General features: G+C 45.7%; 1 protein-coding gene across 3 annotated transcripts in view; it reads left to right on the top strand.

The window, feature by feature from the left end:
* The first annotated feature begins 2,584 nt into the window (after positions 1-2,584).
* Positions 2,585-18,216, top strand: part of LOC142580154 (very long chain fatty acid elongase 7-like) — a 238,171-nt gene continuing 222,539 nt past the window's right edge. For 2 of the 3 annotated variants that reach the window (XM_075691011.1, XM_075691014.1), the window contains exons 1-3: positions 2,585-2,648; positions 2,997-3,210; positions 15,727-15,801. In XM_075691011.1, the coding sequence (XP_075547126.1) occupies positions 15,745-15,801 (57 nt within the window). In that variant the 5' untranslated portion in view covers positions 2,585-2,648; positions 2,997-3,210; positions 15,727-15,744. The remainder of the gene's footprint in view (positions 2,649-2,996; positions 3,211-15,726; positions 15,802-18,216) is intronic. The other variant, XM_075691012.1, reaches the window with a different exon arrangement.

Genomic DNA, 18,216 nt, shown 5'->3' with positions numbered 1-18,216 from the left:
GCCTACAACGAGCGACTTGTCTGACCTAATTGTCTGACAAGAGGCGAGGAGCACGCTCAAGTGGAGAGGGATTCGATGGGGCCGAGCCACTGCACTGAATAATCGATAACCGAATGAAGAGGGCCGGGGTTTGATTGTTGTGTTCATAGGAGGTTGTGGCCAAGTACTGCACCAGGGTGGCCAATCCTGCTCTGGTGAGGGAGTGCGTTACCGGTTCTGGTCACCGGGATCAGGCCACACTCCAGGCCTGTTTGTGCAATTTTATCAACACGCGGTTTTTTTTTAAATCCGGTGGAAAATTGCCGGCACCGGGATTCGAACCACGGACCTCTTGCATGCGAGGCGGGTGTTCTACCTCTACGCCACCGCTGATGATATTGCCTTGCTTAGTAACTCAGGGGACCAATTGCAATGCATGCTCACTGACCTGGAGAGGCAAAGCAGAAGAGTGGGTCTAAAAATTAATCTGCAGAAAACTAAAGTAATGCTTAACAGTCTCGGGAGAGAACAGCAATTTACAATAGGCAGCGAGGCACTGGAAGTCGTAAGGAAATACATCTACTTAGGGCAGGTAGTGACGGCGGATCCGGATCATGAGACGGAAATAATCAGAAGAATAAGAATGGGCTGGGGTGCGTTTGGCAGGCATTCCCAAATCATGAACATCAGGTTGCCATTATCCCTCAAGAGAAAAGTATATAATAGCTGTGTCTTACCAGTACTCACCTACGGGGCAGAAACCTGGAGGCTTACTAAAAGGGTTCTACTAAAATTGAGGACGACACAACGAGCTATGGAAAGAATGATAGGTGTAACGTTAAGGGATAAGAAAAGAGCAGATTGGGTGAGGGAACAAACGCGAGTTAATGATATCTTAGTTGAAATCAAGAAAAAGAAATGGGCATGGGCAGGACATGTAATGAGGAGGGAAGATAACCGATGGTCATTAAGGGTTACGGACTGGATCCCAAGGGAAGGGAAGCGTAGCAGGGGTGGCAGAAAGTTAGGTGGGCGGATGAGATTAAGAAGTTTGCAGGGACGGCATGGCCACAATTAGTACATGACCGGGGTTGTTGGAGAAGTATGGGAGAGGCCTTTGCCCTGCAGTGGGCGTAACCAGGCTGATGATGATGATGATGATGATGATGATGAATGAAGAGGGTGGTGCCGGCGTCAGCGATTGATCCACTTTCCCTTAGCTGGAGGTGGCTGGTCGCAAATCACGGCGGCATGCAACGGAAGGTTAAGAATGCCGCTAAAACGGATCCTCAGCAAAGAAGAGTTGGCAGAGCGAGGTCATAAACGTGCCTAAAGTACTCGAAAACGTTACACGGCCAGGCAAAAAGATTTATTGTACGAATAAACCCACGCTCTCCGGCAGGTGCGAGTAGCCAGCGCCTGAGCGATTGGCGGCAGCCATCTTTTATTCCTTTCGGAACGGGGCAACCTGCGGCTATACAGGAGAAAATTCAGTTTTGTTCGGCGTTTTAATTAATCTTGAACGCGTTCCCGTCACTTTGACGCAGTGAGTTTTTGCAGTTTGGTGATGTCGCGTGACAGGCAGGTGAAGTGGGTGCAGCCCGAAAACTTTGTACCAATAGCCGAGGGCTGATGGCGAGAAGGCGTCGAATCAGAAATAACTATTGTTAGATAATAGTTATTTATCTTTTGTTCGGTCAAATCAAGCATAATCAGCGTGTGCACGTCATATCAGATGGGGAGCTATCGCGGTATTCGTGACCTCGCGTGATAGACAGGTGAAGTAGGGTTGGTCCAAAAATGTTTTTGACCAATTCCGGAGGGCCGATACCAGAAATGGAATAGAAAAGTTTGGAATAGTTTTACGTTATAGGGCCCCAGTTCTTGTCAACAAACATCAGCAAACATTTTTGGTAGCTCTCTCTGCTGTGTTTAACGTCGTTTCATTCAATTAAAATGTAACTGTACCTACGTCAACGTCAAAAGTACATTTTCATACGGCATATAAGGCAGAGAGTCATGCTAAGCTAGTTGCTACCAAGAGGAGTCACGTACTGAAAAAGTTTGAAAAAACACTGGTCTAGATGTTGTGGTGCCCCTTTCGGCGGCTGCAGACACCGCTACATATCCGCTGCTTAACGGCCCTGCTTTCGCGAAATCACTCAGTGAAACAGCAGTGGCTACATTCTCACTGCAGCAAGTACACTACTTTAAATGCGTCATTACTCTAATAAACTGAACAGCTTTCTAGAAGTGTTATTCAATCAATGATTGACAATTGCTATCGATGGCTTGTGAACAATTCTTTCTTTTCTGGATCGGATTCCGCAAGAAGTTGACGGGCCATTGTGCTCGCCGCACAGATCACTTGCTTGTTTAGATGCAACGACCAATGCCCTAATGAATAGACGCAAGAAGAGGCATTGAAAGAACAGGGAGGGCAAGCACTTGCCCTGCGAGTCAGTGCGTCTGCGCCCGCAGCAATGTGAAAAAGTTCCATTTCGGCGCCATTCTCGCGAAGAGGGTGGGAACCCTTATAGGCGCTGCGCCAGCAGGGAATCCGGTAGCGCTTTCTCTCTCGCCGCCACGGTGAAAGTGGCCGCCGAGCGCCAACCCACCACGTCAGAAGGCAGCCGGACGGCCGAGGGAAACCAACGACGACTTGACCGGTGAGTCGGAGCGCATTTTCCGGCGCGTGACTTCGCAGCGCGCGCCTCGCGCCACCACTGGGCGCCACTCTCGACGACTAGGCTATCAAGCCGGGTTCCCATGTCGGTGTCTTACAAAGAATGCGCGACGTATACTTCATCCCAATATTTTGGCGGAAATCTCAGGACTGAATCAGCGACCAAAGTCGGTAGCTATTCTAGCGTCACTGCCGCTGAGCCAGAATTCTTTCCTTAGCACTGGGCCACCGCGGCGTGCCTACCAGCAGCGATAGTCTTCTTTAAACGATAACCTTCTTTAAACGAGCAGTGTTCGGGGCTCATGTGGACGTCTTTTGTATTCGCACTCAGGGTCGATGAGGCGTGAGTGACCAAGTTTCTGCCGGCCCGGCATGCGCACGCTGTGCTCGTTCGTGGAGGTAGCCGACCACCCGGGAAACTGCGGCACCGGTGTGGCCGACGGCGCGCACCAATCAACCAGCCGGAAGGCACGCCTACTTTCTTTCACCGGGAACTGAATCGCGCAATTTGATTTTCTGCAGCGGGACGCCCCGGCAGACGACGGGTGAGTCTATGCTTATGAACGTTCACCGCTCACACGCACGCCTGCTGCAGTGTCAATCCGTTCAGACCAATTTTAGAGCGTACGATTGAACGCCACTCAGCGCAAGATTGAAACTGAAAGGGGGCGAGACGAGGGGAGCGCCAACTTTCGACTATTTGTTCTGCTTATAAAGACTTCCCGTGTATACAAGTATGCACTGTGCAGCGAACTAAAAAACTTAAAAAGCTCACCATTTATATACATTGTTAGGCTCTTAATAACACGTCTCTCTTAAAGAAAAAGGGCAACTAACGTGTCGCTGCTAAGCGACGCACTTCGCTTCTGTAAAGGAAAATCCTCCAATAATTTACGTGCCGCTGCATCCACACTTCTGCCCAGAACTGTTGTCTCGCTTTGTCTAGTCGTGGGTCGCACTAACGTGCATTGCAGTGCGAAGGCAAATGCGTTCCGCCTTGACCTAGAGAGACAGCGAAAGCGAACGTTTGTTGACACAGCGCCCAGATGTGGCCGACATAGGTGTTACCGCAATACAGCGGAATCTGTTTCCGGTTGGCGCCAAGTGCCCATATATCTTACAGTCTGAAGTTACTCAGTATTGTTGCGTGTTGCCAGCCCAGCAACACGTACTATTGAATCAATTCTGCTCAAGAGGTCATCTCACTTTCCTTGCAAACCATGACTTTACCGATTTCGCAATGAAACGCATCGCTCATCTCTTACAAGGCGCAGAGTGACAAGAGAACTCCTTCAGAAATCATCCAGTTCTGATTTATTTGATTGCTTCGTACATGCGTGCATCGCACGAAGGTTGCGTACAAAACAAAGTAAATGATTCATAACAGACACATAGTGCGGTACAAATAACCGTTTACAATATCATCGACACCAGGCGAAGAAATATTCTGCTCATTTTACAGCGAGAAAAAAAATACTGATGTAGGTCACCTCTAAAAGGACACTACGTACTTTCAGTGCGTGATCGTATCTCTGCGAAGCATGCGATGGGACTCAAAGAGACAGACAGGGGCGTAGCCAGGGAGGAGCGGGGGGGGGGGGGGGGGTTATGGGGCTTTAGCCCGCGCCACCGAAATTTTTTCGTGCTGTAAATGCACCCCCCACCGAAGCAACCCCCGGCGACGGAAATCATTCTGGATTTTGTCTAGAATGTCTTTTTCCTGCTCGAAATAACATTTCACCGCGAAAATTGCAAACTATGGCTGGATTTCGTGGCAACGACCATGCACCGGGAGTCACATAACGCAAGCAGCCCCATCCGAGTACAAGGTTTCAATGGCGATTTGATGACAAACGGGCTCAGCGTGGCATATCGCCGAGGCCGCGTAATTTACGGAGCGCATGGATATCAATTCCGAAACTTTATGGGTATAAATCTCATAAACTTTTGATGTGAAAGGTGCATTGACATTTCCAAAGTAGTGCTTTAGATTTTCAACGGAACTTTGTGGGTCTAATGCTTTTACAAACATTTGACGCCAAAGGTGCATTGACTTTTCTAAAGTATTGCATAGGAACATACAATGGGACAAGCCAAATCAACACACTATTCGACAAGTTGGCAAGTTGGCAAAGCACGCAGCTAGGCTCGATGAGACGAAGCGTTGTGGTGGTTCATTTGTGCCGTCATGTCACATAAAAAATATCATTTTTTTCACCTATACACCAAAGCATCCATGTTAAGACACTAAAGCCAGCCAAGGTAACTGCGTTCGTATTTATTTTTCCTACTTTGACTTTTATTGGCGAGGACTCATTGAGCGTCTTCAATTTTTTTGGTCTTGCTATCTCACCCACGGGCTGCCAGAGCCAGTCAGAGCGCATACGTTTTTCTCGTGTTGCCCTGACCACCGCGCGGCGCACTTCGGTGCGTGTTCGGTCTGCTGTGGCCGAGTGCATTTTCACCTGGCAGAGTTTTAGACGCTTTCTGGCTAGCAGACGAGAAAAAGAAACAATGGTCGCTCGCCGCCATCACTGTGGGGACTCAACGGATTGCATCGCGTTTGCTTGAGGGCAACCTCCCTGGAAAGTCTTGGCTCGCCGGTGTAGGATACCGAGCAGTATGCGTATGGTTCTCTGTGGACCAAGCGTTTTAAGTTTTTTTCAATATTCCTTCGGCAGCCACATTAGGTGCGAAAACTAGGCATTCAATTTTGGCCAACATATTTTCCGTGGAGTTTTTTAATTTCAGTAGCCCCACTAGACGAAAAAAATACATTGTTGCGGCGCAGCGAATTGTTGCATGGTGAAAGTTCGATTTTGTTACTTCTTCCTTTGCGGAAAGTAATGGGCCACGCGACGCTTCAGTTGCCGGATACTCTTATTATATTATTGCGATAGCAATTATAGACGCTACAAGCGCATTCCTGCCGTAACCGTCGCCCTCATGTCTCGTATAAAGCCCAAGGGCAATAACATCGTTACCGAGCGCCGCATGCTGTATGTGCGAGTGAAAGCGTACGGGAAGGGGGGGGGCTGGAATGGGTGAGCCGATGATGGTGACTCAGTCTTGCGTGCGCAAAGGAGAAAAGCGGGGAGCAAGCTAGTCATCTTCCGTCGCGCGCGATACATCGGGGGGAGTGGATGGAATGGGGGCGGTATCTAGGATTCTGTGAATCTGTGATTGCGCAACATGTTTATTTGTTTCGTTTGACGAAATATACACCTTCATTTTTTCTTAGATACGTACATTTATTGGAGACTTATACGCATATTTAAATATCTTGTTTAGAGATATTGTGTGTACGTGGAGTAAACTTTGTTTCCAGTGACACTTCTTTGCCCTTTATCAAGCTCTATCTTCGCATTTGTATATCCCATTGTATCTTCGCATTTCTAATGTACGAGGGCTAGTCAAATGAAAGTGAGCCTACTCACCCCGCGCAATAATGGTTCGGTTCATTATCTGAGAGGCATGTGCGTAGAAGAGAGGGATGTCTCATTCACAGCACGCAGGTGTGAGGATAAAGGTTCTATAATGCTCTCGTACATTCGGTTGAACATGGTTGCGTGACATATTGGAAAATCCTAACTCCAAACAGCGTGGTGCCGTGAAGTTTTTCACTGCTGAAGGTATTTCGTAAAAAGAAATTAGTCGCCGTATGGCTGCCGTGTACGTTGAACATCGCATTTCATTGGCCACTGTGAAGCGTTGGAGCAAACGGTTCAAAGGAGGACGTGAAAGTTGTAAAGACAATCCAAGACGGGACTAAAGCCACCGTGAAATCACCCTTAAAAAAGTGCAGAAGTTGATGAGGTGATGAGACAAGAACAGAGGATAAGCATCGATGAGCTGGCTGAGCGTCTGAACATCAGTCCCGATTTGGTTCACGCCATAATTCATTAACATCTTTGTAATCGGCTTTTGTGTGCGCAATGGATGCCCAAGATTTTGAACCACCGCCAGAAGACGGAGAAATTCGGCGCTGCCTTGACTGATCTGATCTGGTATCACAATGAGGGTGACGACTTTTTGTCTGCAATTGTGATCGGGGACGAACCATGGTGCCACTACTACGAGCCTGAAACACGACGGCGAAGCTTACGGTGGAAACATTCGAATTCACCACGCCTAAAGATAGCAAAGGCCATCATTTCCGCCGGGAAGGTGTTGTTGACTTTATTTTTTCGATCGTCAGGGACCATTACGGATAGAATTTGCTAAGTCTTGAGAGACTATTAATTGTTTCCGATACTGTGAAACACCGCAACGGCTGCGTGTTGCAATCAAGAAGAAATTATGTTGAAAATTGACGAATGGCTTGTTGGAAATTGACTTGTTCCACGACAATGCCCTTCCCCACATCGTTGACGTATTTAATACAAAACTGGCAACGTTCAAGTGGGAAGCGCTGCAACATCTATCTTTGTCCAACCACCACCATACATTTCATCTCGCATAGACCACCGCCAAAAGGTAAACATTCCGCACTGCAACACCGTCGGCTTTTCATACTCATTTCTTCCCCAAACGAGCAAAGATTGGAATAACTTACCCGCATTACTTACAAGCATTATTGACACCAATAACTTTAAAAGCACGCTTCAAAGCTTCATGTTATAAATAATTGTTGCGTTTGCTTGTTCTGTATAATAACTGCTTTTATGCCATTGTTTTTACATTATTGCTTGTATTTTATGTCGTATGTTCTTTCCTTTCTTTATTTTGTTCCGCCATGTATTTTCGCCACGCTCACAAGTTTCTATTTACCATTCTTGTTTTGTATACGATGTTTTTTGCCATGTTGTTTGCCTTCCCTCCTTATTTTGTGATTGCCTCTGTATTTACTTACTTTGCCCCTCCCCTCTGCAATGTACAACCGTACCTTGAGGGTATGATAAATAAATAAATAAATAAATAAACATCCGCCACACAGCCCAGACCTGTCGCCTTGCGACATCCACATTTTCGCGCAACCGAAAAAAAAATGTAGCTCAAGGGAACCACATTCTTGTCGGACGATGATGTGAAAGAGCAGTTGCAGACTTTTTGAAGCAGCAACCCAAGGAATTTTATGAGACCAGCATCACGCGACTTCTCAGTCAATGGGACAAATGCCTAATGCTCATGGAGACTACTTTTAAATAAAGTACCCCCTTTGTCATATATTCGCATTGGCTCGCTTTCATTTGTCTCGCCTTCATATATTTTGCAGAACTCCTGCTTTTTATGCGTGCTCTATTTTGCGACTATAATTTCGGTGTAATTACTCACAATACACGGCCGGTGACAACTGCTCCTGCGTAATACACTGAAACAAATGCCAGCGTCATTGATATTTTGCACTGACTGTTGCATACGTACATGAATGTAAACACGGTCCTTGAATGACGAAGTTTCGTTAACATATTTGTCCTCAATATGTTCATTTCATGGCCTTTACATTTTTCATATCAGCGGCATGCACTGCATTGCTGGTTTCGAACTGATATAGTTCTAAAGTTCGTGTGATATTTTCTTCACTTATTAAATAGACAAAAAAACATGGAAGCATTGATATCAGTTATTTTGGGCACAATTTTCGGCCCATACGAGAGCGACGTTACATAAGTGGGGCCGTCAAAAGTCGCGAATGGGATTCTCTGGATCGTCTTCAGGCTCGGTTCGGCCGAAGAGTTTGGCGGCGTATGACCCGACAGGCTGTAGTCGCGGGCCGGTCGCGATGCGATGCTCGGCTCGCGTTTACTTCCCCTCTCCAGCTCGCTCCGAAAAGCCGCTGCGAAACTTGCCGTTATGTTTCACGCTTTCCTTCTTACCCTCGAAAGTTTCAGAAAGCTTTTGTTGTTGCGTGACTTCATGTTACAAGTACAGTGTCTGTATCAGCTGCACCGAATTTTATAAAAGAAGGTGAATTTTGTGAGGATATTTGCCGATCGAGATTCTATGAAGTTATGTGTTTTTGTGATTACTAGGAACTCGGTAGCGCGAAAAATATGGCAGATAAGTAATAACCATATCCTTAATAATCCCGTAACTAGTGCTTATAGAGGAAGCACTTTAATTCGAGAATTGAGGACTCAAAGTCATATTATTAGCTCAACAAAAACTTCTTAAACAATATCGTTTTGGGTGCTACAACCTACAGTACTTTGGCACTGCGGGCGGCGCCCAGTATATGGCACCAGCTAAAGAAATATGAAATAGTGGACCAGTGACGTTTATCCCTTAATCCTCTCCATTGCGAGTGCAGACCAACAGTAGTGCAAGCTTTCGCAGGCACGGGCTTCATCGCGGCCTTTTCTTTCTTTCTTTATGGTGACGCCAAGAATCGACGCGAAGCGTGCTCTATTCTGTTCCCAATCTTGCGGTGGTACCGCAGCTCGGATAATCACATTTGTACGTATAGCAGCAAATGAAAACAAGGCTTTATTGATCAGAATGAAGAGAACTCGTAATTGTCATAGCATTTCATTTCATTTCATTTCATTTATTCAACCTTAAGGGCCCGAAGGCATTACATAAGGGGGGGCGTGCATCAAAGTCGAACAGCTTCATAAGAAAGTTACATAATAAAGTGCACATTGGTTGTAATAGGTACAAAAAAGAAAATATCAAAAAAGAAGAAAACGGAACATATACACAGCACCAACAAGGCAATAAATAAATATATGTGGTGTTCATGTGGTTATGTTGGCATTATCAAAATCGTTTAGTTTTTCGCGAAATGTTTTGCGGTCGCTGCACGAGACAATGTCATCCGGGAGTGCGTTCCAATGTGTTATGGCATGGGGGAAAAATGAGCTGCTCATCGCCGTCGTCCGCCACTTTATCGCCGCCAGGGGGTGAGTGTGAGATAAGCGGGATGATGTTCTGAACGGGCGTTTTAAGAGGGCGTGTCCTGAATGGGTGAAGTAAAAGAAAGTGTGAAGAAGGCAAAGACGAGAAGTTACGCGCCGTGAAGCAAGCAGTGGAAGAGACAAAGTTTGTTTTAAGGCGCCCGCCCAGCGGGGAGGCAGGTAGCATTTTCTAATAGGGTGGGGAGATCAGTGTCACTGACAAACAATTTAAATTTCGTTTTCGTTCAGGGCTGCCCACCTACAAAATACTGCGTGCCATAGTTAGGGTGGCTAGAATGGGAATTCTAGCCACCCTACCATAGTACCTACGACGATTTTTGTGAAGTTGTTGTTGGGCAAGATATGAATGTCGGGCTTCAATTTTGCAAATGCAATATTGCCGCTAAAATTGGTAATTAAAGCTTTATTATAAAGATATTTTTTGTTACTTGTGATGTGAGTCATGTTTTCCACGATGCCGCATTTGTATTGGCTGCCAAGCCTTACAGTCTGACAGAAGATGTGCACATGGGCTTGTCACACGTTATCAGTGCAGCACCCTGTGTTATTTGGCGCAGAAAAAACAGCGTGTATATTTGCTGCATTCGCGATCTCTGGGAAAGAAAGCGAAGGAGAGGGGGACCCGGGGAACGTGCGCGGTATCCAAGGCGGCTGTACTGGTGCTGAAACCCGGAAATTGTCGATATGCTCGCCTTCCTCGACGACATAAGGGGGGGGGGGGGTGACAGAAGACCTATGGGCCCCGGGTGCCAGACGACCTAGCTACGCCACTGGGCTAATCTTGCTCTGGTGAGGGAGTGCGTTACCGGTTCTGGTCACCGGCATCAGGCCGCACTGAAGGCCTGTTTATGGAATTTTCTCAACACGCGGATTTTTTTTCCGGTGGAAAATTGTGCGGCACCGGGATTCGATCCACGGTCTTCTTGCACGTGAGGCGGATACTCTACCTCTACGCCACCACTGTAGTATAATAAGTACTTTGCAACATAATACTTTTTTGTGTCTATACATAGCACCAGTACCGCGATAGTTATTCCAGCGTTCACAAAGACCTGTATTTGTGCGCTATGTATTGTTGTCCCACAATTTGTAAACTGCACGCACACAGTTTTCACCTAAGCTTGTGCAAGCTTGTTCAACTATGTCCACTTGTAGTGATCAAATGGCGTCAGCACTAACCTACTTTAATGTGTGCCAGTGCTGGTAATGAAACATTATCCGAGGGTTTCATACGATGTATCACATTTGCCACCATGCATGCACAGCATAACAGACGACATTACATTGTGCCCCTTGCAACTTAAGCAAGTGTAGCAGTTAAGCCTAGGCGCGCACTGAATGCACATAATGCGTTGCAGTCAACTCATTTTGTTCAGCCATTCTCAAGATTCGAGCCCTATGTCTGTAAATAGTTGAACATTTTTATAGTAGTGGATCCGTATTAGCATACTATACCAAGCATGCCAGCTACAGCAGCACACTTAAGCAAGTCTGTCCGAAAGAGTGCAACAAAGCGTGATTCTATTTCCCTGGTTCCACAGGCCATGAGTAGGTTTCACTGCATGTGCATCTCATGTGCCGGTAGACTTCCACATGCGCGAGAATCGCATATACCATTTCCACAACCGCACACAACCATAAAATGCTACTATTGCCTCAGGTAAACTGCAGTCTAAATGGTTGCATATAATACTAATGGCAGCAGAACTGAGTCCATGTGTGTGGAGTATGCATATTAAGCAAGGTATAAAAAGCATGCAGAAAGGCTATTTTCTGTATCTACACGGACATAACCTTTCATAATTGCTCATAGATTCGTAAGGGAGCAGTAAAAATACAGTTACTTTCATAAATAAAAATGTAATTAGTATACTACCTATGAATATGACTTATAGAGCGGTTCCTTAGTAAATGAAAGCTCTTTACAGAGAATTTAAAAATATAATTTATCAGTGCATCAGAAATAAAGAAAATCTCTTGTTAAAATGGTAATTCAACTGTTTATAGAATGGGTACAGGGTCCAATAAGCTTTTTTGGGAGCATCATTAAATGTAATAGATATTATTTTCAAATATTGCGACAACAGGCTAATACTTGAACGGAAGTGGGAGCTGAAAAGGGAGCAAAGAGGCGTCCACGATGCTCTCTTGAATATATCTTTCCAATGACCAATGTTCTAAAAGACCTATTTTGTCTAAACCATGGCTGAAAAATGTATACCATTGTCACGCCACTATCACAAGCACACATACATGCAAAACTGATTTTTGGTACTTTCAAAACTTACCATTTGGAATCACAATTGAACTGCGGCTGGCCTAGCACAAAGAGTTCGTTGTGGGCCTAGGAGCTATGTTTTGATTAGGAGGCCCACCATTTCTGCTTACCGGAAAGGCTTGATCTGCCCCCTGCAGTACTTTGTTGCGCTCTTCTACGGACAACTGGGACTCCCATGCAAAACGTTGGTCGATGAGATCACAGCTACGGATCTTCGTGCTACCTTAGAGAAACGTGGAGTGGCTTACACACCGGAATTGGCGGGCTCAATGGCTTCTCATATTCTTCAGGAGTTAGAAACCAAATTGTGCATAAAAATTATTGCCCTCTTTTCAAATCAAATAATGAACCTAGGAGAAATTCATTAAGGAAGTACTGACACAGAAACTTTGTGCCCTACTTCTGTGCTTCTTTAGGTAGTTGCCGACCCCCAAATTATGATATGGAGCCTGAATTCCTTGAGCGGCAGAAATAATTATTACATTGCATTTTCTGCAGCTCGTTTTAAGTGTACTCCAAGCACAACACTATTTTATATGTGAAGCAGGAGACTATTCACATCGCCGAAACCACAGTTGGAAGTCATGCGGTGTCACAAACAACTCAAGCACAAGGCTTGAAGAATAGACAAGAACAAGCACAAGGCTCAGTGCAGCAGTTAAAGGTGATATTTCATTTCATTTCATTTTATTACCTTAAAGACCCCTTGATAGGGCTATTACATAAGGGGTGGGAATACATTAGTACATAATTTGCATAATACCTAACTGAACACGCAAACACCAAGAAACTGAATGAACTAAAGTGTTACATACGTCAGCGCAAATACATAGGCCTAAGTAATACAAACTAAAATTGCACGACCATATAAATCTGTTAACACAAGTCATTTTCATTGTGAAAAGTGTGCAGTGGCACTCCCCATGAACGTACAAGGGCAAATGATGGCGGCGTTTTTGGTGGGGCAGGTTGTTCCATTCTGTAGCGGCATGGCAAGAAATGATGCTGAAAAGGTAACAGTGCGCATGGGAAGGCGGCCCACTTGATAAGTGTGCCATGTACGATGAGATGTTCGGGCTGCGAGGAGGATATAGGTTGATTAAGCGAGCTGTGATAAAAATTATGGAAAAGTGAAAGGGTTCCAGTGCGCCGGCGCGTACAAAGGGGAAGTAAATGCAATTCTTTCTTTAAGATAAGCTCCCGTCATATTAATAGTTAGAATGAATGAACCTTGCGGCGCGGTCTTGAACGGCTTCGAATGCGTTGATGAGATATGTTTGGTGTGGATTCCATATGGCGGATGCATATTCCAGTTTCGGTCGGTCTATTGAATGGTAGGCCAGTAGTTTAACAGGTTCGGGGGCACGTTTTGGATGACGCTGGAGAAAGCCCAGCGATTCGTTAGCAGATGAAGTGATGTTACTGACGTGTGTTCGCCAGGATAAGTCGTTAGATATAGTAACACAAAGGTACTTGTAAGACTGCGCAGCCCACACGGGAATGTTATTGTGTATTGTTAAGGAAATGGGTCGCGCCGACGAGAAAATGCCATGAATTTGCATTTCTTAGGCTTAAGTTCCATTAACCACAGGTCGAACCATTGCTGTAAACAGTTAATGTCCTCCTGAAGTAAGTCCTGATTAGATGTGCTAGTAATTGTTCGGTAAATGACGCAGTCGTCTGCAAGCAAACGAACGTTGCAAGACACGTGCTGGGGAAGGTCATTGATGTATATTAAAGGGACACTAAAGTGAAAAATGATTTCTTCTGCATCACTAAATTACCGTTCTACAACACCAAAAACACCACTCTTACAACGATAAGACGTTCGGTAAGTAAGAAAAAGCGCAAGAACGAAATACGGGTGGCTTCGCCCACTTATGTTCGCGCACCTGGGGGCTGTGACGTCTTGGATTTTGGTGGCATCTTTTAGGGCCTACTAATTATATATAGCGGTACAGATTGACTACTTTGTGTTCTAAAGGAACCAAATATTAAACATGGCAAGTTTCGGGAACCTTTATTCAGCCAACGTGGCCCAAATGCGAAAACATACTTTAGAATCCCTGACGTCACGCTGACGTACCGGCGCTGGGGTTTCGGCGCGAAATTCAAATACTGATATTTGGACCTTCCTTTTCTCACCTAATAATCAAACTATTTTTTTAAATGAATGCCTGCAGGGTTCTCAAAGAACGCTTCATTAGTCTAAAGTGATTTATTGTTTCTCTTTAGTGTCCATTTAAGAAGAGTAGGGGTTCAAGAACAGATCCTTGCGGTACACCGGAAGTCACTGGTAGGTGGTTAGAAGCGCGGTTGTTAACTGTAACGAACTAAGATCGGTTTGTCAAGAACGACTCAATCCATCGCGAAATGTCGGGGTGAAGGTTCGCAATAGAATTTTTTATTAGTAAACGTTGGTGTGGTACCTTGTCGAATGCTTTTGCAACATCTAGAAATATCGCGTCTGTTTGGAGGTTAGAATCTAAATTGGTGTGAATATCATGCAGGAAAAATGGCCAGTTGTGTTTCGCAGAAAAAGCCTTTGCAGAACCCATACAAAGCCTTTGCGGAACCGATAAAATGCAGGAGGACTCTCTCCCGTTGCCCTGTCAAGTGTTGAATGATCTCGGTTTTCGCAGCAAGGTCATAAATTCTGTGTATGCGTCAATTGTGTGCCGTACCACGAGACTGCCATACCGAGTATTGGCGACATGAATAGACTTTTCTTTGAAGTCCAACGCCGCACTACATTTCGCGCGTGTTTTGAGCTGTCGCACTAAAAGGTAATGTATTGAAAGGTATGTATTTCTGTGTTATTAAACAATTGAGGCTCTATAGCATAATGAGTGAGTTCACAGCTAACCATTCTCGGTATAAAAACGAGATAAAACATTTGTAGTACAGTCGTAAAAAGTGTAGGTACTCTCTCGTCAGCGCAAACAATGACAAATAGCCTTATCACCATTGTTCTGATGTGAAATTCACATTGAATATTGTAAATTTCAAAAGGGGAAGGCCATTTTCCTTAGTGACAAATAGCACAAAATAAAATTCGGTTTGTGGCTATGGTGTTGGGCTGCTGAGCACGAGGTCGCGGGATCGAATCCCGGCCACGGCGGCCGCATTTCGATGGGGGCGAAATGCGAAAACACCCGTGTGCTTAGATTTAGGTGCACGTTAAAGAACCCCAGGTGGTCAAAATTTCCGGAGTCCTCCACTACGGCGTGCCTCATAATCAGAAAGTGGTTTTGGCACGTAAAACCCCAAATATTAATTAATTAATTAAAATTCGGTTTCCTGATGCTGACATCACTTAAACATTTCAATTTGGCAAGCTAGAGACAGAGTCAGAAGTGCTTTTAGATAGGCTTTAGATGAATTAAAAAATTGGTGTACACAGAAGACTTCAGACTTTTTAATTAAGGTTATAAAGTGCATTACATTTGAGTCGCAGATGTCGCTCAAGCAGCGGTGTTTTCAGCCAATCTGTCACTGTTTTGAAAGAGTGCGAACACATATTAGCTCACATTCACTCGTTCCTAGCCACCTCGGAAATTCAGAAAAAATATGATGAGTTGATGCAGGTAATCCAAACGAGTACTTAAATTAGAATAGCAAAATAATAGCACATTGGCTATGAACGGCCTTAAGCTGCACTGGCTTCTGTAAAGAAACAGTTTACATATTGGCGGCGAGGAGTTACGGAGTCGCCATCTGTCGGAAGCGCCTCACTTGCGAAGTATGAGGGATCACGCGGCGCGCTCCTGATAGGTTTCACTTACGGCGCTCAATAAACACCACGCGGCAGCCCTCCTGGACATTTATGCAGGTACTCTCAAAAGGGGGGAAGTTTTGACTGTCGATATAATAATGTTGGGTAAACTGAAAGCACAGAATCGTTTACAGGTGCTATCTCTTTACAGAATACGTACAGTACGTGAATGCCACTGCGCGCGGTCGCCGCGATGGAGTCTCCCGAACCGGTTCTTGCGCGACAGGTAGGTAAATGCCAAGAGTAAACTATGTGAAATATGTTCTTATAGTGGGCTGTCTGTATAACCAAATGGATCATAACAGAATGGAGCCTCAATCCAGCGAATCACCGCGAATCATCCTAACATAGTTGCACCTGCTCGCTCCGCCTCCCACCAGCTCCGCTTAACAGTGGCCAATAACGCGACACGCTCCGAGTTTGAAGTGTGGCAGTGGAACTGTAGGGGGTTTCAAAAAAAGAAAGCACACCTCCAGCAGTTTCTAGCCTCCTCTTCTAATCTCCCAGCTGTCATTGCGCTTCAGGAAACTCACGGGCTAATCAGCTTCCCAGGTTATAATGTCTATCAGAACAATAAGGTCTTCCGGCCCCATACGGCAATTCTTATGCAAAACCACCTCACCGCCAATCACTCCCAATTCGACAGCGTCGATATAGAGCACGATTTTCTAGAAATTATTCCTCGCAAAAATAATGCATCTGGCCTTTACATTCTCAATATCTACAGTCGTCCACAAGACAAACATCACCGCTTTGACTCCCTTTTCGCTCAAGCTATTGCCGCTGCCACCCACCACCTCCTCCTAATTCTTGGAGATTTCAACGCACCCAAGCATTTGTGGGGTCACTCCGTTTCTACTCCTAAGGGCTGAGCCCTATGAATCCACATACAATACCACAGACTCACATTACATAACGACATCGATGCACCATCCAGGCTAGGCAATAGCGTAGCTAAGGACACCTCCCCCGATCTTACGCTTACACACAGAATCCAACACGTCACATGGCACAACTCACAAGTTAACCTCGGTAGCGACCATTACATCATTGCCATCACACTACAATTCAGACATAAACCCTTTGCACCCAAACGCTTCAGCCTTACCAGTTGGGACAATTTTCGAGAGGCCCGCCAGATATCAGCTCCCACAAACATTCAAGACATTTCAAAATGACTTCAGCCGCTACACTCAGACGCCCAGACGCACACTACCACTCTGCCCCCCGAAACCGCTCTCACTACGGTTGATTCCAAGCTTCTGCACATGTGGGAAGCCAAACAGACCCTTCTCAAACGGTGGAAGAGGCAACGGTTCAACCGAAAACTAAGACTCAGAATTGCCAAATTAGACCTCCAGATCCAGGAGTAGGCCACACAACTGGCCTGCCAGCAGTGGGGCCAGGTATGTGAAAGCATGCATGACAACCTCGATAACAAGCGCACATGGTAACTCTTGCGACACTTAATAGACCCTACCACATCGCGCGCACATCACAACCATAGCATAAACAAACTTGAAAGAGCGTAGGTTAGGGCGTGTTGGTATTCCATAACTGAGTTTTTTTAGCGCACGAAAAGGGACGAAAGACAGTGGCCAGACGCGGACACAGCGCACACTGTGCGTTGTGTCCGCGTCTTGCCACTGTCTTTTGTCCCTTTTCGTGAGCTAAAAAACCTCAGTTACAAACATACTGCTACATGCACACAAAAACAATCTCAACGGATTATTCGACGACCTCCGCCATAAACATCTGCCTCCCGCTCAGAAGTATGACATGCCAAAATATACTGGCGAACCCAACGAGCTACTTAGCGCCGCTATCACGGAAGCAGAGGTTCGCCATGCCCTCGCCACCCTGCGCACAATGTCAGCACCAGGCCTCGACCTTATTAATACTCCGCAATCTAGACCACAACTCTGTCACAGCCATCACGGCGTACTTCAATCACTGCTTCGACACTGGCACCCTCCCTAGTTCATGGAAAGATGCCAGGGTAATTTTTATCCCAAAGCCAAACAAACTACTCAACACTTCTAATCTCAGGCCTATACACTAACCTCTTGTCTAGGTAAAACACTCGAGCACGTCATCCTCAACCGACTCAGTAAATAAATGGAGGACAACAATCTGTATCCATCAGAAATGGTAGGTTTTCGAAAATCTCTCTCATGCCAAGATATCATGCTTCGAATGAAGCATGACATCATTACACCCAATAGCAGTCTAGATACGCAAGCAATTCTCAGTCTGGACCTCCACGGAGCCTTCAATAACGTTTCACATTCCGCCATCCTCCGAGAGCTTAATCTCATTGGGGTTGGCGAAAAGACATATGTCTGCATATGTACCTTCTTATCCAACCGTACCGAAACGATACACATAGGCACAGAGCAATTCCTTTCATACGCTTTAGGTAGCTACGGCACGCCCCAAGGCTCAGTGCTGTCCCCTTTTCTCTTTAATCATTCTATGATGCCGATGGCGCAAGCATTGCGGTCTGTTCCCGATCTCAAGTTTTCACTCTACGCCGATGACATCACTCTTAGGACGACTGGCGGCTTTGATGGCGAGATTCAATACACTCTACAGGCCGCAGCAGACGCCGTCGTGCCTCATGCCGGGGCTATGAATCTCA

This window comes from Dermacentor variabilis, chromosome 4 (genome assembly GCF_050947875.1).
Source record: "Dermacentor variabilis isolate Ectoservices chromosome 4, ASM5094787v1, whole genome shotgun sequence".
Classification (NCBI taxonomy): domain Eukaryota; kingdom Metazoa; phylum Arthropoda; class Arachnida; order Ixodida; family Ixodidae; genus Dermacentor; species Dermacentor variabilis.
This window is presented reverse-complemented; position numbering and strand designations above follow the sequence as displayed.